Raw genomic sequence first — 22104 nt, forward strand, 5'->3', positions numbered from 1 at the left:
CGCCGGCCTGGTGTGTCTCATTTGGGCGCACTCTGCACGCATGTAGAGCCTACTGCAGATTAATAAAAGGGTCCCTTAATCAGCTAACTTCAGGACTTGGTCGGTTAAAGTCAAGCTGATAAAAAATCCCCCCTCTCGCTTCCTAATTTTCACTGGTTAAATATGCAAATTAATCAGTTTTTTAAAAATGGGTCTAGAACAGGCTCTGGGGAGCATATATTCATTTTGGAGAAGTTGCTTGTACTGTGTGTGCTTCTCAGAAGTTTGATTTTTTTTTAAGCGATTTATTGGATTTTTTTTAATTGAATTTCAAAATGATTCCATCCACCATTATAGACAAGAAATATCAAAGTAATATGAACATTGATAGAAGCAACACGAAAGAATATTACCAGAATCCAGCCCACATCTAAAGGAAATGACTGGGGTAAATACAACAAGATTCTAAAAAGGTGAAAAATACCTTCAGATGTAGACCTAAATTCTATTGAACCAAAAAAAAACCTCCCAACTAACTATCAAAATCATTCTGAAGCGTGCTCAGTGAGAAATCTTTCTAACTGGGAACGTATTTATTTCCCTGAAAAATGACTAAGCACCATATAAGAGAATCACAAGAAAAAAGTTGCCCCCCACCCATGCCAAAACCCTAAAACTTTTCTAGTCGTTTGAGTTGTTCTAGCCACATTGGGAAATATTTGAATCTATTAACCACAGAAAATCTCAGTTTTATTCTTAAAGTAAGCTCTCAACACTGAGTTTTTACTACCTTCACTTCAAGCAGAAAGGTCACCAGAAGTGTAACCCTGGGAAAAATTGTATCAGAAGTGTCCTTTTAAAAAAACAGTCAAATCAGCACTATCTGAAGGATCTGATCATCCTCTGAACTTTTTTTTTCAAAGAACTATAATAACATTTAACAATGATATTATCTGGCTTTGGTAGAGAACACCTCCATAAAATACTTTCTCACTAGTATCTTGACTGAAAGGTAATGACTATACAGAAAATTTAGTAACCGGAGGTTCCTTATTCCAACAGAATTTTCTATAACCTTGACCTTGAGATGGAGAGAGAGGCTATCTTTCATGGTCACTATACTTGTGGGTTGTAAAGAAGTAACTTTTGCATCTGTAACCTGTAACTGAGATTGTTTAGAAGCAATATTTTTATCCAACTCTTTAAATTTGGTAACAGTATTAGAGGAAAAAGAACAAAGCTGAGGGACATCATTTTTAAGAAACTCCTCATTCCTCTTAAAAATAGTCCAAATGTCCTTCAGTGCTACTTACTGATCTAAACTAAGTGATGCGACATTATCCATTATTGGAAGTACATCTTCATTAGGATAGAAGAGACAGAAGGCATCAGTGGCATATCAGATACCTCAGCCCTATTCTTGTTAGAGAGAGATGATCCTGGTTGGGTGGAATAGCTCTTTCTTCAAAGTAGCTCCGTTCAGAAGTGAGGGTGATGGTAACACCCTACCTGTAACACATGCTGATCCATGGGATCTCTCAAGGTGTGGGGGTTGAAGTAATTACAGTTTTTGATTTGATCTTTCTTTTCTCCATCAACTGTTTAATACTTTATATTCCTTGGTGCTCCAAAGAGATTAGTGTGCCCCTTTGGCTATGCCCCTGTGGCTGTGCAGCTCTCTTGCTTTTATTTGTCCTAAAGGCACATGAATATGTTGTCAGATGCCGCCAGGTAGAGAGGTGTAGACCCGATGTTACACAGCACAAGTAGATAGGTCCAACAAGCATCCCCCACACCTCCTTGGGCAAGGTTTTATGTCCTACAGGTCCCCCATGTATTGGATGTTTGGTACCCTTGGCAAATGATGTCCTGAGAATACTGATGCTGACAATTACTGTTGAAATGTGGTCATGGTGGGTCATTGAATTTCTTCCAGGATCCTTTTATTTTAGTTTTGATGGCTTAGTAGAGGTTGTTATCTTGATCATCATCTGCAACCCAGATCTTCCCAAGTTTTTGAAAATTACTCACACTCAATATAGGTAAATTTGCACATGTTGTTCATCAACACACATTATTTTACCTGCATTGTTTGGAGATGTTCTCATGGGTGGGGTAAGGTTGGGGGAGGCAATAATATGTAGTTTTGTATCTTTAAAACTATATGCATTATTTTGGCCAGAAAATCTACCCACAAATATATAAAGAAACTAGGAAAAAAGGCCCGTTTCTGACACAAATGAAATGGGCGCTAGCAAGGTTTTCCTTGGAGTGTGTGTGTTTTACAGAGTGTGTGTGATACAGAAAGAGTGAATATGTGAGTGTGTGTGACAGAGTGAGACTGTGTGTGTGTGTGTGTGTATGTATGTGAGAATGAGAGTGTGTGCCAGGGGCCCTCTCCCTCCCAGTTCCAGGGTCCGCCCCTCTCCAAATTCCAGGGTCCGCTCTCCCTCCCTCCCAGTTTCAGGGTCCGCCTGGCACCCCTCCAAGTTCCAGGGTCGGCCCCCCTCCAAGTTCCAGGGTCCGACCGCCCACCCTCCAAGTTGCAGGGGCCGCCCACCCAGTTCCTGGGTCGTTGCCCCCCTCTCTCCCTCCCTCCCAGTTCCAGGGTAGTTGCCCCCTTTCTTTCCCACCCCTCCCCTCCAGCCACCCACCTGCAACATTGTGAAGCTGACTCCGTGGCTTCATTGAAGTGAAGGGTTCGCAATTTTCGTCAGGTTCGTTGCTCTGTAACCATCTCTGTCGGACCCACCCTCGTGCCTTCCTTTAGGTCCGCCGCCCTCGACGTCAAAACGTGATGACGTCGAGAGCAGCGGACCTATCAGAAGCACAAGGGCGGGGCCGAGAGAGATGGTTACAGAGCGACGAACCTAACAATCCTTACGAACCCTTCACTTGAAGCCACAGAGTCAGCTTCAGAACGTTGAAGGTGCGTTTTATTATAGTAGAGATACAAATTTGTGCGGTAATTTCTTGTTGGGGCAATAATCGAAGCAGGAGTACCCACATAGCTTTGTTTGGATTATTGGTGCAAACTCCTTGGGTAAAAACTACCCTGTACTTTGCACCAATAAGAAGCAATTTATTACCCTCCACATATTTATATTGTGATATTATGATATATCAAGTATTATTTAAATAAAATAGTTACCAGCCATCTTTAAAAGGGGTAATTTTATAACTGGGCACCTATGTCTGAGCTGAAGAAAGGGCATCTATTTTATACCTATTTTATAAAGACAGCATAGTTACCTATGAAAAGCATTTTAGAATGAACAAATGGGAAATCATACATCCAAGTTGGGATTTCTTAAGTTCCTCTATTATTTTAGAAAAGGAGCTGACGATGTAGACCCTCTTTTATAATGAAAGGTGAAATGGACGTCTGTGTACCACTATGTGCAGCCGGAACATTCATTTTAGAAATAAAGACAAAATATGGATGGGGGAAACATCAGGTACAGAGACATCTATTTCACACCACATGTTCTGCGATAACAACATAGATGTTTATATTGCTGTCTCCCAGCGTCCTCTAAACTGTATGATCCACCTCCTGACTGCCCCCACCTTTCTGATCCATCAACTGACCCACCCATGCTTTCCAGCCCCCCATGCTTTCCTCATCTCCATGCACCAAACTCTGCCTAAACAAAAGAAACGTAGGTCCCCTCCCAAGCCCTACCTTTTCCCAACCCCCAACCAGCTAGAACCTGTACACATGATAGACGTGATGGACAAAAAAGTGAGGACAGCTCAAAGAGGATACCAGGAAGTCTTTAATGTAAACAGCTTAAAAAACGACCCGACAAAGCTGTGTTTCGGCACCAAAGCCTGCATCAGGGGTCAATTTGATCTCTTGTGTTGTGGCTGGTGGCTTAACCAAGAGAGGTATATCTGTGTGGCTTCCGTAAAGTGAAAAACTCTGGGCTGCAGAATGCCGTAGCAGCAGGACTCGTCTATGATGTCTTCACTTTTTTGTCCATTGCTTTTGTTGCACATGAAGGTTCTCCTCCTTCCTTTTTGTTTTCCCACATGATAGATGTGCCATGCCAGTATTCCCCAGGCAGCAGCAGTCTCTCTCCACTAATGCAAAGCATGACCCCATGATCTAAGATGGCACTTCTGCCTTCTAGCAGGCAAATCATGGCTAAAATATAGCAATGTACATGCACACCTACATGTGTACTTTGTCACGCTGCCCAAACTACACCCTGGAACATACCTACGTTATTTGTGTACAAGTATGTGTCTACTTGTCGATAGCATAGGCTAGATCTTTTGCACACATATATAGGCACTTATGCACAAGAAAACATTTATCAAATTACCCCCTAGAAGGGTAATGTTTTTAAAAGGGTGCAGAGCCGGTGGGGGGAGGCGGGGATGGTGGTTGGGAGGTAGAGCTAGTGCTGGGCAAGACTTCTACGGTCTGTGCCCTGAAAATGGCAGATATAAATCAAGGTAAGGTATACACAAAAAGTAGCACATATGAGTTTATCTTGTTGGGCAGACTGGATGGACCGTGCAGGTCTTTTTCTGCCGTCATCTACTATGTTACTATGTTACATGACTACGTGGCTGCCCCATTGCTCTGCATGGACATCTGTGTGGCCATTTTTGTACAAATGATGCCAGCCAGACATTTTTGTGCCTCTTTTTTGGCGTTCATGTTTTGGACATTTTATTTTGGAAAATGGCTATTCATTTTGAACACCCTTCTCACATATTTTCAAACAGGAAATCCTGACATTTTTCCTGTTCATACATGACTGTGAGGTGCACGGGTTTTTTTGGATGTTATGAGCAGGATGTCCCAATTCTAACTTGGGTGTTTTTTGAAAATGCCCCTCCATGTGTCTTTATAAAATTGAGCCCTTCTTGCCCTCTAAATCTAGGTGCCTTGTTATAAAATTACCCCCTGTATGCTTCAAACGAGGAGTCAGCTGCAGCCTCTGAGGTATGTCCCCCAGCCACCCTTTGTGGTGCTTACTTCACTTAATAAAATATTAGCATATGCAGCAGAAATAATGTGTATACTACAAGTGTGGACATTTACACCCTACCCTAGAGCAGGTATAAATGTCCATGTCTGTAATTTTTAGGTATGTGTCTTTGCTCTGCCCCTGTACTCACTTACCGGAAAAGTACATTCCATTATATCAAAGTACATACTTCTGTGCTGGTTTTATAATAGACCATTTATGCATACATTTTTTTTTTTTAGTTACATTTGTACCCTGCGCTTTCCTACTCATGGCAGGCTCAATGCGGCTTACGTATTGTATACAGGTACTTATTTGTACTTGGGGCAATGGAGGGTTAAGTGACTTGCCCACAGTCACAAGGAGCTGCCTGTGCCTGAAGTGGGAATCAAACTCAGTTCCTCAGTTCCCCAGGACCAAAGTCCACCACCCTAACCACTAGGCCACTCCTCCACTCCATATGACCACATATGTGCAAAAATGACTTTATAAAATTACCCCCAAGGTAATTTGAGATGCCTCTATTTAGGCATCCCAAGAACATACATTGGGAGTCTATAGAACAATGACATCTGGGCCCTCAGATTCTGTTACAGAATACTAGCATTTACATGCTCACAGTTGCCCCAGTCATAATTGTGGCAAGGATGGGTGAAACTTAGTGTTCTGTTCACTACCCCCCAGATTCTATATATGGCACTCAAAATTGCACACACAATTTGAGTAACAAGCCAATTAGTGCCAATAATTGGGTACTAACGATATTGGCGCTAATTGACAGCGATTTGGGTTTGTGTGTGCATCTTGCTAAACGCTATTCTATAAAGATTCGCATGTAAATTTTATTGTGCACAATTTAAAAGGGGGTGTGGCTATTGAAGGGGCATTGGTAGGTCAGGGGCATTCACTAAAGATGCACACAGTTTTATAGAATTTGAGGGATCTGCGCCTAATTTACATGCAGAGATTTACACCAGGTTTCAGTTGGTGCAAATCCTCATGCCCAGAGTTGGGCGCAGAGCCCGATGCTACACGCTGTTCTATAAACAGCTCCAACTTGGAGCACCGTTTATAGAATAATGCTCAGCGTGCAGTTTTTCGGTGACAAAATTTGGGCACCATATACTGAATCTAGTCCTGTGCGCATAAGCGAGAGCCCTGCCCATGCTGTGCCCACGTATACACAACCCTTGCGTTTCTATGCTATGTAAATTTTATATGCACCATTGTAAAATAACACTATGGCGCTCTACTGACACTTTCATGTGAAATTGTATGCTTCCCCCTAATTTTGTAAGAGTCACTAAAAATTGCTTGTGCAAATTTGGGCATGTACCCAATTTGCATGCACAATTTAATTAAATAGCAAGCTAATTTGTGCCAATAATTGGGATTTTAACAAGCAATTATTGACACTAATTAAATTTAATTGAACTTTATGTGCATAAATTTAGACATGGGATCCGTGCCTAAATATTATATGTGATTTGAAAAAGGGGGCGCAGAAATGGGAGGGGCGAGGGTGGAATGGGGGCATTTGTAAAATGAGCACGCATTGTTATAGAATAATGGGGATATGTATCTAATGTAGGTGCGTACATTTACACCATGTTTTGGTTGGTACAAATGGAAGTTTAAGTTCAATTTCCAGGCATAAACACTTTTCTATAAATCATGCCTAAATTTAAGCGCTTTTTCAGTATAATTTTTTTCAGTGCCATATGTAGAATCTAGCCCTTTATGCATGTAAATGCCAATATTTTTTATATTTATATGTTTACATGCACAAGGGACATGTAAATGGAGGCACCTAGGTAATACAATTGTCCTTCATATTATAGAAGGTGCAACACGTTCATTAAATTTTGTTTTTAGCCTTCAGTCTTGATTGCAGGTCAAAATAAACTACTGGATCCATTTCTACGTTTGTCCCATTGCATGTGGCAACTTGGTTAAAAAACAAACAAACCTCAAAATGCAAAAAGTTCAAATTGTGGAGCTCAGCCCCTTAATTGACTCCCCTCAGATGTACAGTTTTGTGAAATCCATTACTTACACATTTACGTATCTCTAATGTGTGCAAGCATCAAGATACATTGCACTTTTTTAGAAGGTTTTCTTTTGGAAAATAGCTTCTCTTCATGTGCTACCAAATGTACATATATTTTTTACAGCACTTTACATTGTTTATAAAGAGATCCCAAATTCAGCGAGGCTTTTATAAAATACTCAGGGAAAAGAAAAAGGGTGGGAGTGACCACAGTCATATGATCCAGGATGATACCAATGAATCCTTTACTCCAAACAGTAGATAAGAGGCTTACAGGCTTATTTTCGAAAGAGAAGGATGCCCATCTTTCGACACAAAGCGGAAGATGGGTGTCCTTCTTCCAGGGTAGCCCAAATCAGCATAATCGAAAGCCGATTTTGGGCGTCCCCAACTACTTTCCATCGCGGGGATGACCAAAGTTCCCAGGGGCATAGCAAAGGCGGGACTTGGGTGTGCCTAACACATGGGCATCCTCGACCCATAATTGAAAAAAGGGTGTCCCTGACGAGCACTTGGACGACTTTACTTGGTCCTTTTTTTGTTACGACCAAGCCACGAAAAGGTGCCTGAACTGACCAGATGACCACCAGAGGGAATTGGAGATTACCTCCTTACTCCCCCAGTGGTCACTAACCTCCTCCCACCCTCAAAAAAATTCTTTAAAAATATTTCTTGCCAGCCTCAAATGTCATACTCAGGTCCATCGCAGCAGTATGCAGGTTCCTGGAGCAGTTTTAGTGGGTGCAGTGCACTTCAGGCAGGCGGACTCAGGCCAATTCCCCCCCCCCCACCTGTTACACTTGTGGTGCTAAATGTGAGCCCCCCCAAAACCTACCAGAAACCCACTGTACCCACATCTAGGTGCCCCCCTTCACCCATAAGGGCTATGGTAGTGGTGTACAGTTGTGGGTTTTGGGGGGGCTCAGCACACATGGTAAGGGAGGTATGCACCTGGGAGCAATTTCTGAAGTCCACTGCAGTGTCCCCTAGGGTGCCCGGTTGGTGTCCTGGCATGTCAGGGGGACCAGTGCACTACTAATGCTGGCTCCTCCCACGACCAAAGGGCTTGGATTTGGTCGTTTCTGAGATGGGCGTCCTCGGTTTCCATTATCGCCGAAAATCAGAAACAACCAAGTCTAAGGACAGCCATCTCTAAGGTCAACCTAAATTTCCAGATTTGGGCATCCCTGACCGTATTATCGAAACGAAAGATGGACGTCCATCTTGTTTCGATAATACAGGTTTCCCTGCCCCTTCATGGGGACGTCCTTTGAGGATGTCCTCAGAAAAACGTGGGCGTCCCTTTCGATTATGCCTCTAAGTGGATAAACATTCATATAGACCCAGCATGGGCCATGTTTCGGCAATAAAGTCTGCCCCAAGGGTCACTATTAGCCTCCAATGTGAAAAGGTGTGCTGTGCCATCTCCACAGTTGTGCATGCCTGGACCTATACATCTGTTTTCCAGTCTGAATGCTCTGTACAAATTTAGGCTGTAAGTGTGCCAAGTATTCCCATTACAGATCCAATTTCTTTTAAATCTCTTACACAAGTCCATATTGTGGGAATGTGGGAACTGTGAACTAGGAATGTCTGATCCTATTGGCATCTAGTGAACAAAAACTTGACATACTAAAATCTGTTGATAGGTGCTTGATCAACAAAAGTCAACCTCTTCATTTTTAAAGGTTCAGGAGGTGAATGCAGTGGAAATTTGCAGGCGGGAAGGCCACATACTTTGTAAAGCATTTTGACATTCCATTTGGATGAAAGATGGTATGCTAACATAAATTGTTATTCATAAAAAAATGGAAGAAATCCCTTAATTCTAATTTATTGTATTCTAAGTGTTATTTATTATTGTTCTCATTGTTTCAGTGGACTGAAATAACTGGAACTAGAGATCAGGAACAGAGACAAAAGATGTGTAGGATTCTGTTTGCCGATGAGGACAAGGAGTATAAGATTTACGAAGCTGTGAAGTTTCTCATGTTATATCAAGTAATAGAAGCTCATGAAAGTATGAGAAACGGGAAGAATGTTCCCAGCTTTTTCACTCTCCTCTTCTCTCGTGATACGTCATCTGACCCCTTAAGCTTTATGATGAACCATCTTAATTCTGTGGGTGACACTGCTGGATTGGATCAGGTACTCGTTTTAATTTTTATTTGAAGAGGCAGACAGCACCGTATGAATGGATTGTATTGCATGCTCATCTGATGGAGAATATGGACAACCGATAAGCGATACCTTACAAATTGCACTTTGGGATCTCTACGAATAGAAATTCCATGTATGGCAGGAAAGAGTATAGCAAAGGGTGTATATTACCATCCACCTGAGCACAATGATGAACCATGAAATGGTAACAAAAGTTAAACAGCCTAATAAAATTAGGAACACAGTAGCAGATAAAGACTATCATGGACTATCTAGTCTGCCCAGCAAAGTGGCTAGAATTATACCTGCTGCTCTGTGCAGAACATGCAGGTTACTTCTCCCATGCTTTTATTTAGATTATACCTGCCGCTCCATTCAGGTTACATAAATGATGGCAGATAAAGACCTGCATGGTCCATCCAGTCTTCCCAACAAGGCAGGCAGAGCCCCACTTACAGCTCCATGCAGGTTACACTCCTCTATGATTAAACACTTGCATTATGAACTGGACAGTTGGTAAATCTTCACTATCCAGCTCATAATCGAAAGTGATCGCCGGCCATTTCCCGACACAAATCAGGAGATGGCCGGCGATCTCGGAAAAGCGGTGAAATCGGTATAATCGAAAGCTGCTTTTTTTGACAGCATTGCCGCTTTCCCGTCACCTCGCCGGCGAAAGTTCAAAGGGGCTTGTCGGCGGCGAAGCGAAGGCGGGACATGGGCGGGTATGGGCGTGGCTACCAGATAGACGGCTCTTGCCGATAATGGAAAAAAAATATGGTGTGCCGGTTTTACTTGGTCCTTTTATTTTCACGACTAAGCCTCAAAAAGGTGCCCAAACTGACCACATGACCACCGGAAGGAAGCGGAGATGACCTCCCCGTACTCTCCCAGTGGTCACTAACCCCCTCCCATCAAAAAAACCCACTTTAAACACTTTTTTTCCAGCCTGTATCCCAGCCTCAAATGCCGTACCCACCTCCATGACAGCAGAATGTGTTCTGTCCTCCGACAGCCTTTTCCTGCTTGTGATGTGGCTCTGGGGTGAGTGTGACACCTTTTCTGTTATTTGCACTGCAGAGTCACATCAGCAATGCATTGTGGTGGGTGTAGGTATTGGTAGTTGGTAGGCTCTACTCCCCTGGTGCTTTCCCCCTGCTTACTGGGTCAGAGTGTGCCCTGTCTTGTTTCCTGTTGTAGTCCATGCGGTAGTGGCCATTTTTGTAAGCCACTTTTAGTTCCCTTTCCTGTGTTACCCACGTTAGAGAACTTAGTTATTACCTTGAATAGTGCTGAAAGAGGGCATTGTACACCATTGTGCCAGCTCTGACCTACTGCTAATCTTAGTACCAGGGGACTCTTTGCCTGTGGGGCACAACCTCTGATCTGCAGTTAACTGTGAGTAAACGTGGCTATTTCAAGAAAGGACTTTTTCAGAGAGATTAGTCTTCAGGTGTGAACTGGTGTGCCAAAGTTATACAGCAGCAATAAGTCCTAGAGGCTGTATGCAGGTCCCTGGAGCAGTTTTAGTGGGTGCAGTACATTTGTGGGTAGTGGGTTTTGGGGGGGGGGGGTTGGGGGGCTCAGCTCCCAAAGTAAGGGAGTTATGCACGTGGGAGCTTTTCTGAAGTCCACCGCAGTGACCCCTAGGGAGCCCGGTTGGTGTCCTGCCATGTCAGGGGGGCCAGTGCACTAAAAATGCTGGCTCCTCCCACGACCAAATGCCTTGGATTTGGTCGGGGTTTGAAATGGCCGACATAACTTTCCATTATCGCTAAAAAAACGAAGCCGGCCATCTCAAACCCCGGCCAAATCCAAGGCATTTGGCTGGCCGGAACCGTATTATCGAAACAAAAGATGGCTGGCCATCTTTTTTGAAAATACGGGTCTGGCCAGCTGTTTGCGGCATTGCCAAAATACATCACTGGCCATGTATTTCGCCAGCGCCGTTCGATTATTCCCCTCCACACCAACCACATGTAAGTAGGTATATATTTGATGCAAGCACATGATTAAACCAACAATCCAACAATATTGATAACTAACACACACTCATGTTACTCTTTAATTTCAACCTTTAAGATGTCTCCTCTCCCACCAAGGTACACAGCACCCCCATCCATGGCATATGATATAAATGTGATACAAGCTATGCATATGTGATCCTGATTGGTCTGTGCCATTTTTAGGACACAGACCATAGAAGTCTTCCCTGCACTGGCCTTACTTCCCAGTTACTAGAATTGCCATCTAAGTACCACCCCACTCCTGCCCATCATAACACATTAACAGCCATGAGGTTATTCAAGTTTTTTGATTCTATCCTTTTTCTGTCTAGGAATTCTCTGTGTTATCTAATGCATTCTTGAATTCTGCCATTGCTTTTGTCACCACCACATTCACTGGGAGGGCATTCCAGGCATCTACTATCCTCTGTATGAAAAAATATTTTCTGATGTTATTCCTATGTCTACCACCCTGCAACCTCAATTCATGTCCTCTTTCCCGTCTCTGAAACAGATTTCTTTGTAAATTAATACCTTTAAAAATCTGTATCATATCTCCCCTGTCCCTCTTTTCCTATAGGGTATACACGTTTAGGTCTTTAAATCTCTACTCATACATCTTTTGGTACAAAACCCATGCCATTTTGTATGCCTTCCTCTGAACATCTTCAAGTCTTTTTATGGTCTTAGTGAAATACAATCTGCACACAGTATTCCAAGTATGACCTATACAGGGGCATTAAAACCTCCTTTCTTCTACTGGTGATGCCTTTCACTATACAATCTAGCTTCCTTCTGGCTTTGGCCACCACCTCATCACATTGTTTCACCGCCTTGAGATCCTCAGATACTACCACCCCAAGACCCTCTCCTGCTATGTCCATATTACCCCCTGTTTCACACAGTTCCTTTTTAATTCTACACCCCAAGTGCATCATTCTGCACTTCTTTGCATTAAATTCTAATTTTTGTAGATCATGTCTCATACTGTCTAGGGTGTCCACTCCATTGCAAATCTTCAGATCATCTACAAAAAGGCAATGTTACTTACAAATATATTGAATAAAATCAGCCCCATTATCAATCCCTGAGGCACTCCTCTACTCACCTTTTTAGGTTCCAAGTGAATTCCATTTACCACCACGCTCTGCCACCTATCGGTCAACCAGTATCTGATCCAGTTTACCACTTTGGGTTCCATCTGCAAGCCACTCAGTTTATTTTTCAGCCTCCTATGAGGAAAATTATCAAAGGCTTTGCTGAAATCTAAGTAGTGCATGCCATTTACCCAGTTCTCTGGTTAGCAGTCAAAAAAATATATCAGATTTGTTTGAGAATGAGTTGCATCAGATCTTGTAACTCATTAGATTGTAGAAAGTTGACGATCCCATCTTTCAGCAACATCTCCATTACTTTTCTCACCACCAATGTAAAGCTCACAAGTCTGTAGCTTCCCACCTGTTGTCTGTTACTGCCTTTGTGGAGAAGGACCACATCTCCAGAGGTGTAGCTAGGTGGGGTGCAAGGGGAGTGGCTGCTCCCCAAACAGATTTTGAATAAAATGACGCCTATGCAGATCAACCCTTCAGCATCACACTGACCCTTATATTACAAAAGATCTGCTTCCCCTGACATCAAAACCTGACTATGCTTCTGCACACCTGCCTTTCTCCAGGCCCATGGCACTTCTCCAGTTTTCAAGGATCTGTTAAACACATCATTTAGTGGGCCTGTCAGTACCTTTCTAAGCTCCCTCACTATCCTGGGATGTATCTCATTGGATCCCATGATTTTGTCCACATTCAGTTTTGCAAGTTGTTCATAAAAACTTTCTTCTGTGACTGCAGCAGTATCTACACCATCTCTATGAATAATCCAGCCAATATTAAGCCTGTGATGGTCAACATTTTTTAAAACTCTGACTGCCACAGGCAGATTTAGCCCTGGATATTCAATGCTGGGGTCATGTTTGGGGCACCGGAAATGAATATCCAGAGCTAAATAATTGTAAGGAATCCGTCTGGCTATGTGGGCCCCAACTGAGTATCGGCTGGGACGAAAAAACAAATTTTAACCCCCTCCCCTAAAAATACTGGTCTGATGCCCCCTCCTGATCCCTGATAAAAATTGAAAGGTGCCCCAGCCCTCCATTACCTGCATAGATCCCCGGGCCTACCCGGAGAGGTCCCGGGTGGTCTAGGGGGAGATCGGGCAAGAACGATGCCCACTTGCTCCTGCCCAGCACTGTCTCCTCTTGAAAATGACTGCTGCAACCTCTACTGGCAGCCTCGCAGTACTTCAGTACTCGCAGTGCTCACACATCTTTGGAGACCATATCGGTTTCCTTTTCTTTTTGCCTATTCTTCTTTTGTAAAGATCTGTTGCCCTACTAATAGCCCCTTTCAGCTTAGCCCACTGTCCTACCGTTTACTTTTATCTTCTCCCACCCTACCATCTCTTCCTTCAAGTACTTATCCATTTTGACAGGATTCCACGTCACTTCTTAGATCAAACCATATCATGCAGTGATCACTGCCACTCAGGAGAAGGGCAACGAAAATGATAAAAGGGGTGGGACGACTACCTTATGAGGAGAGGTTAAGAAGGCTAGGACTCTTTAGCCTGGAGAAAAGGCGGCTGAGGGGTGATATGATAGAGGCCTACAAAAGTTTGAGTGGGGTAGAGCGGATAGATGTGAAGCATTTGTTTACACTTTCTAACAATAATAGAACTAGGGGACACAAGATGAAATTAGAATGTGGTAGGTTTAAAACAAATTTGAGAAAGATTTTCTTTACTCAGTGCGTGGTTAGACTCTGGAACTCATTGCCGGAGAAGGTAGTGATGGCAGCTGGCCTTGCTGAGTTTAAAGGGGGTCTGGACAGATTCCTGAAGGAAAAGTCCATTGATCGTTATTAAATTTTGGGATTTTTGCCAGATTCTTGGGGCCTGGATTGGCCGCTGTTGGAGACGGAGTGCTGGGCTTGATGGACCTTTGGTCTTTTCCCAGCGTGGCAGTACTTATGTACTTAATCCCACCCAGACATTAGACCTGTTCTCTCCATTTGTGAGTATTAAATCCAGTAACAACTCTTCCCTGGTTACATCCCTTTTGTTTGTTTATTGCTAATCTTGATATATTCAAAAACATCAAAGTGGTTTACAATTAAAAACTAAAAAGGCAATATCCTTTTGTGGATTAGGAATTGGTTATTGGACAGAAAACAGAGGGTAAGGTTAAATGGCCATTTTTCTCAATGGAGGAGAGTGAATAGTGGAGTGCCACAAGGATCTGTACTGGGACTGGTGCCAGTGGCGTAGCTACGTGGGGCCTGAGGGGGCCTGGGCCCCCGTAGATTCCAGCCTGGACCCCCCTCCCGGCGAACCCGCTGCCGCCTACCTTCACTTTTGCTGGCGGGGGACCCCACTCCCCGCCAGCCGACGTCCTCTCCATCCTGCTCCTGCTGTTGCATGCATTGATGACGTCCTGCACGTTGTACGTGCGACGTCAGACTCAGAGAACAGAACTCTGTTCTTTGAGTCTGACGTCCTGCACGTACAACGTGCAGGACGTCAGCAATGCATGCAACAAGAGCAGGACGGAGAGGACGTCATGGCGGGGAGGGGGGTTGGAAAAGACGTGGGGGGGGCGGCAGTGGCAGCGGGGGGAGGGCTAAAATGTGCCCCCTCCCCTTGGGCTTTGGACCCCCCTCCCACGGAAGTCTGGCTACGCCCCTGACTGGTGCTATTTAACATCTCTCTATATAAAAGGCAACACCAACGTTCTATGAAGCCTCCAGCCGGAAGTGTGAAGGGGGCGAGATATCCGGTTTCCCTATGAGTGTCTGCCCCGCCCTCTCTGTAACACAGTCAGTGAAGGAAAACAGCAGAGCACGAAATCAAATCGCTGGCTCTGTAACAGTGAAGGACTCAGAGGGGGGAGGGGAGAGAGGCCAGAGGGCAGGGACACACACACTCCCACATGCACACAAAAGAAAACATTGCTAGCCCCCGTTTCATTTGCATCAGAAACGGGGCTTTTTTACTAGTATTTATATATAACCTGGAAATCACAGTAACAAGTAAGGTGATTACATTTGCAAATGGCACAAAACTATTCAAAGTTGTTTAAACAAATGCAGACTGTGAAAAATTGCAGGAAGACCTTAGGAAATTGAAAGACTGGGCATACAAATGACAGATGAAGTTTAATACGGACAAATGCAAAGTGATGCACATAGGGAAGAATAATACAAATCATAGTTACCTGATGTTAAGATCTACCTTAGGAGTCAGCACTCAAGAAAAAGATCTAGATGTCATTGTACACAATACGCTGAAATCTTCTGCCCTGCGTGCAGCAGCCAAAAAAGCAAACAGGGTGCTAGGAATTATTAGGACAGGGATGGTAAATAAGACCGAAAATATTATAATGCCTCTGTATTGCTCCATGGTGCGACCTTACCTTGAAATAAGTAGAAAATATAACCATATAAAAGCATGTACACAGTTCATCTTGCTCAAGGACCTTACAAGGGAACAGCTACTTCAACCTCATAAGTACATAGTACCAGGGGCGTATCTGCGTGGGGCCACAGGGGCCTGGGCCCCCGCAGATTTTGCCCTGGCCCCCCTCCCCGCCGTCAACCCTCCCCCGCTGCTTACTTTTGCTGGCGGGGGGCCCCAACCCCCGCCAGCTGAGGTCCGACCCGCAATCTCCATATTTCGTCTTCCGAAGTTCCTCCGTGGCCATGTGCTTCAAGGAAGTAACGCTGCAGTGCTGATTGGTTGAATCCAGTTCGGCGTCTGACGTGCTGCGACGTCAGATGCCGAACTGGATTCAACCAATCAGCACTGCAGCGTTACTTCCTTGAAGCACATGGCCACGGAGGAACTTCGGAAGACGAAATATGGAGATTGCGGGTCGGACCTCGGCTGGCGGGGGTTGGGGCCCCCCGCCAGCAAAAGTAAGCGTCGGGGGAGGGTTGACGGCGGGGAGGGGGTGGAGAGAGGCAGAGGCGGCGGCGGCGGGGGGGGGGGGGAGGTGGGGAGGGAGGCAAAAATGTGCCCCCCCTCTCTGGCTCTGGCCCCCCCCTACCGCCGGATTCCAGATACGCCCCTGCATAGTACATACGTACATAAGTATTGCCACACTGGGACAGACCAAAGGTCCATCAAGCCCAGCATCCTGTTTCCAACAGTGGCCAATCCAGGTCACAAATACCTGGCAAGATCCCGAAAAGGTTCAATACAATTTATGCTGCTTATCCTAGAAATAGCAGTGGATTTTCCCCAAGTCAATTTAATAATAGTCTATGGACTTTTCCTTTAGGAAGCCATCCACACCTTTTTAAAACCCTGCTAAGCTAACCGCCTTTACCATATTCTCTGGCAAAGAATTCCAGAGTTTAATTATATGTTGAGTGAAGAAACATTTTCTCTGGTTTATATTAAATTTACTACTTTGTAGCTTCATCGCATGCCCCCTAGTCCTAGTATTTTTGAAAAGAGTAAACAAATTGTCAGGCTTTTCACGGAAACACTGGGTTTGTGAGCCCTTGGACCACTGCCGTGGAGCGGCAGTGGCAGGCAAAACCACCCCCAAGCTAGAGACAAGGCAGAACAGGACTGGAACCCAGGACTGGAGTTGCAGCTGAGGCTGAGGCAAACAAGCTGGAACAGGTAGAACAGGGACAGCTGGACTTCACCTGCACTTGTCTGCCTTCCCCAGGAGTTGAGCCCCTGGGTGCAGGTGGCCAGCAGGACTTATAGGACAGGGCAGGAACTGGATATCAACAGGAAACACACAGGGTCTAGAATACACAAGGAAGGCTAGGCAGAATGCTATCCTAGGACTCTCAGACAAATAATACCACACCAGGTAGAAAACAAACAGGCTCAAGAACACGGACTGAAAGCTGCCAAGCAGCCACTAAGAAAGAAACACGGACAGGAAAGAGTCATGACTGAAAGCTGCCAAGCAGCCACTAAGAAAGAAACACAGACAACCAGGAACTAGGCAAGAAATACAGACCAGAAACAAGACTAGGAACTAAACAATAAAACCAAAGCTAAACTACACACAAACTAACTAGAGCCAGACAAGGAACTCAGACCAGAAACTGGGCTAGGCAGAAGTGCACAAAGCACACCCACATACCAGGGACCTTAGACGATGCAAAGGCAAACACAGAAGTTTCCAGGTGGTTAATAAAACCCATCAGCAGCTGAAGTTTAGCTGCAGGAATCACAAGGCAGCTACGGGTGCTGTTCAGGCACAAACAAGAAAAGCAAGTCTGGCAGCCCGGAAGATCCGGACCAGACTGGGCTGAAGTATGGAACATGTGACAGTCCATAGCAGCCACCGGTTCTGGCCACCAGAGGGTGAGGTGAGCACAGACAAGGAAACAATCACCATCGTGACACAAATAATTCCACTCCACTCATTATTTTATAGACCTCTATCATATCTTCCATCAGCTGTCTTTTCTCCAAGCTGAAGAGCCCTAGCCACGTCAGCCTTTCCTCATAGGGAAGTCGTCCCATCCCCTTTATCATTTTCGTCGCCCTTCTCTGTACCTTTTCTAATTCCACTATATCTTTTTTAGAGATGCGGTGACTAGAATTGAACACAATATTCGAGGTTTCTAAATTGCCACAAAGTGACATCCTCCCAAATCTTAGCTGGCAAGGCATCCACACTGAACCCGCAAATAGGTGGGAAAATGTGGGATACAAATGCAATAAATAATTCCACTTTTGAGGCACCATTATCCTAAAAGCTCTTTTTTTGCCATTCCTCTCTCCCTATTATCTTCCTATCTGAGCATTAAAACATGTTTTTGTGAAGACCGCAGTGCCCTCTTTGCACTATATACTCGTAACCGGACACATAACTGCTCTGTCCTTCTATTTTGCAGCACTTTAAATGTCAGCAGTATGAATAACACAGCTTGTGAGGTTAAATTCAAGCTGTGTTATTCAATTTGCATAATAATGAGGTGCTTCACTTCCACTTGCATGCTTTCCATCTCACTATTATTTGATCAGAATGTGCTTCTGAAATGTGTGTTATGCACACGTTTGGCATTGAACAAACATTATTTGGCCAAAAATGTGCTTTATTCCATTAACACAAGTTAATAACTACCCTCATTCTATAACTAGAGTTATATGCCAGTTGCACATAAGAACATAAGTGTTGCCATAGTGGGACAGATCGAAGGTCCGTCAAGCTCACTATCCTGTTTCTAACAGTGGCCAATCCAGGTCACAAGTACCTGGAAGATCCCAGAACAGTAAAACAGATTTTATGCTGCTTATTGTAGAAATAAGCAGTGGATTTTCCCAAGTTCATCTTAATAATGGCTTATGGAGTTTTTGTTTAGGAAATTATCTAAGCTTTTTTAAACCCCGCTAAGCTAACTTCTTTTACCATATTCTCTGGCAACAAATTCCACAGTTTAATTACACATTGAATGAAGAAATATTTTCTCTGGTTTGTTTTAAATGTACTAATTAGCTTCATTGTGTTCTCCATAGTCCTAGTATTTTTGGAAAGAGTAATCAAGTGATTCATGTGTACCCATTTCACTCCACTCAGTATTTTATAGATCTCTATCATATCTCCCTCTGCTTAGTGTGCTGCGGCGGCTAAGAAAGCAAATAGAATGTTAGGTATTATTAGGAAAGGAACGGAAAACAAAAGTGAGGACATTATAATGCCTTTGTATTGGTCCATGGTGCGACCGCACCTCGAATACTGTGTTCAATTCTAGTCACCGCCTCTCAAATAAGATATAGCGGAATTAGAAAAGGTACAACAGAGAAGGGCGATGAAAATGATAAAGGGGATGGGACGACTTCCCTATGAGGAAAGGCTGAAGTGTCTAGGTCCCTTCAGCTTGGAGAAAAGACGTCTGAGGGGAGATATGATAGAGGTCTATAAAATAATGAGTGGAATGGAACGGGTAAACGTGAATCGTTTGTTTACTCTTTCCAAAAATACTAGGACTAGGGGGCATGTGATGAAGTTACAAAGTAGTAAATTTAATACAAATCGGAGAAAATTTTTCTTCACGCAACGTATAATTAAACTTTGGAATTCGTTGCCAGAGAATGTGGTAAAGGCGGTTAGCTTAGCGGCGTTTAAAAAAGGTGTGGACGGCTTCCTAAAGGAAAAGTCCATAGACCATTATTAAATTGACTTGGGGAAAATCTACTGTTATTTTTGGGATAAGCAGCATAAAATGTATTGAACTTTTTTGGGATCTTGCCAGGTATTTGTGACCTGGATTGGCCACTGTTGGAAACAGGATGCTGGGCTCCCAGTGTGGCAATACTTATGTACTTATGTATCTGTTCTCCAATCTGAAGACCCCTAGCCACTTTAGCCTTTCCTCATAGGGAAGTCATCCCATCCTCTTTATCATTTTTGTCACAAGTTATAGACTTACGTATGTGATTGTTACAGTTATACATGTAAATGCTAGTCACACACTCAGTGATGTTCTATAACATTGGCCCACAAAATGCTCAGTGTGTAATTGCAAGGGGGGTGTACACATGAGCGGGTCCCACATTTACACGCATAATGTTCAGAATTTGCATATATTGCCCCCAAACTCTGGAATACTCTTCCTATGAAACTCAAAGCTGAAGCATCACATGCTTTAAAAAAAAAAAAAAAAGGCTTCTTGAAAACTTGGGTTTTCAACCAAACATACCTTTCTAGAACCTCTTAGCTTTACTTTCATTTTACTTTTCAGATGATTGTTGAGAATGATTCCTAATATTTTTATTTGTGTTTCAATTGTTTAAGATTGTTGATCTATTATGAGTTTTTGGTAAGTGGTGGGATTGTGCTGGCTGGATAGAACCAGGAGTTTGGTTTTGTCTCGATTCAGTTTGTTTGACAGTTGTGGCCCAGTTTCTATGAGGTTGAGTCCTTTTTTGGCATTACCCAGTATCTCTGTGATGCTGTTGTTGAAAGGTATGTAGATGGTGACATCATGTGCATATATGAATGGGTTTAAACCCATTTTTTACAGTTTCTTGCCAAGTGGAGCCATCAGGACACTGAATAATATTGATGATATCGGGGACCCTGAGGGACCCTACATTGAGGGATCCAGAAGGCTGAAAATTCATTGGACATCTTGATAAGATAGGATCTAGTTCTTAGAAAACTGTTGAACCAGGCTGCTTCTGCTTCAGTTATTCCTATGCTGTCAAGTCATTAGTACTGTGTGATCTATTGGTTGAAGGCTCTTGACATATCGAATTGTAGTAGTAGTATTGACTGGCCTTGGCTTATTATTCTTCTGAATTTTGTGAACAGGGTGGTTAACTGTTTCAGTGCTATAGCATAGTCTAAAGCCTGATTGAGAGCTGTGAAGGACTGAGTAGTGTGTTAGGTATTCCATTAATTGTTGTGCTACTAGTCTCCCCATTGTTTTGGTCAGCAGTGGTATTGATGCCACTGGTCTGTAATTAGTGAGTTTACCGATCTTTCTGGTGGCATCTTTAGGGCGTGGAGTGAGTACGATGTTGCCCTTGTCAGAGGGAAAATGGTCTTTCGAGAACATATATTCTATGTGTTCAGTTATGTGTTTGATGAACCAATCTGGTGGGTTTTCCATCATGTAGTTTAGGCAGCTGTCAAGTAGGCAATTGGTGTGTACAGTGGTGGAAATAAGTATTTGATCCCTTGTTGATTTTGTAAGTTTGCCCACTGACAAAGACATGAGCAGCCCATAATTGAAGGGTAGGTTATTGGTAACAGTGAGAGATAGCACATCACAAATTAAATCCGGAAAATCACATTGTGGAAAGTATATGAATTTATTTGCATTCTGCAGAGGGAAATAAGTATTTGATCCCCCACCAACCAGTAAGAGATCTGGCCCATACAGACCAGGTAGATGCTCCAAATCAACTCGTTACCTGCATGACAGACAGCTGTCGGCAATGGTCACCTGTATGAAAGACACCTGTCCACAGACTCAGTGAATCAGTCAGACTCTAACCTCTACAAAATGGCCAAGAGCAAGGAGCTGTCTAAGGATGTCAGGGACAAGATCATACACCTGCACAAGGCTGGAATGGGCTACAAAACCATCAGTAAGACGCTGGGCGAGAAGGAGACAACTGTTGGTGCCATAGTAAGAAAATGGAAGAAGTACAAAATGACTGTCAATCGACAAAGATCTGGGGCTCCACGCAAAATCTCACCTCGTGGGGTATCCTTGATCATGAGGAAGGTTAGAAATCAGCCTACAACTACAAGGGGGGAACTTGTCAATGATCTCAAGGCAGCTGGGACCACTGTCACCACGAAAACCATTGGTAACACATTATGACATAACGGATTGCAATCCTGCAGTGCCCGCAAGGCCCCCTGCTCCGGAAGGCACATGTGACGGCCCGTCTGAAGTTTGCCAGTGAACACCTGGATGATGCCGAGAGTGATTGGGAGAAGGTGCTGTGGTCAGATGAGACAAAAATTGAGCTCTTTGGCATGAACTCAACTCGCCGTGTTTGGAGGAAGAGAAATGCTGCCTATGACCCAAAGAACACCGTCCCCACTGTCAAGCATGGAGGTGGAAATGTTATGTTTTGGGGGTGTTTCTCTGCTAAGGGCACAGGACTACTTCACCGCATCAATGGGAGAATGGATGGGGCCATGTACCGTACAATTCTGAGTGACAACCTCCTTCCCTCCGCCAGGGCCTTAAAAATGGGTCGTGGCTGGGTCTTCCAGCACGACAATGACCCAAAACATACAGCCAAGGCAACAAAGGAGTGGCTCAGGAAGAAGCACATTAGGGTCATGGAGTGGCCTAGCCAGTCACCAGACCTTAATCCCATTGAAAACTTATGGAGGGAGCTGAAGCTGCGAGTTGCCAAGCGACAGCCCAGAACT

At 43.9% G+C, this 22104-nt stretch overlaps 1 protein-coding gene across 1 annotated transcript in view; it reads left to right on the forward strand.

The window, feature by feature from the left end:
* OTULINL (OTU deubiquitinase with linear linkage specificity like) overlaps positions 1 to 22104 on the forward strand; it is a 148136-nt gene that overhangs the window by 118464 nt on the left and 7568 nt on the right. The window contains exon 7 of the mRNA XM_030209974.1: positions 8893 to 9162. Within this exon, the coding sequence (XP_030065834.1) occupies positions 8893 to 9162 (270 nt within the window). The remainder of the gene's footprint in view (positions 1 to 8892; positions 9163 to 22104) is intronic.

Source organism: Microcaecilia unicolor, chromosome 1, assembly GCF_901765095.1.
Source record: "Microcaecilia unicolor chromosome 1, aMicUni1.1, whole genome shotgun sequence".
In the NCBI taxonomy this organism is placed as follows: Eukaryota; Metazoa; Chordata; class Amphibia; order Gymnophiona; family Siphonopidae; genus Microcaecilia; species Microcaecilia unicolor.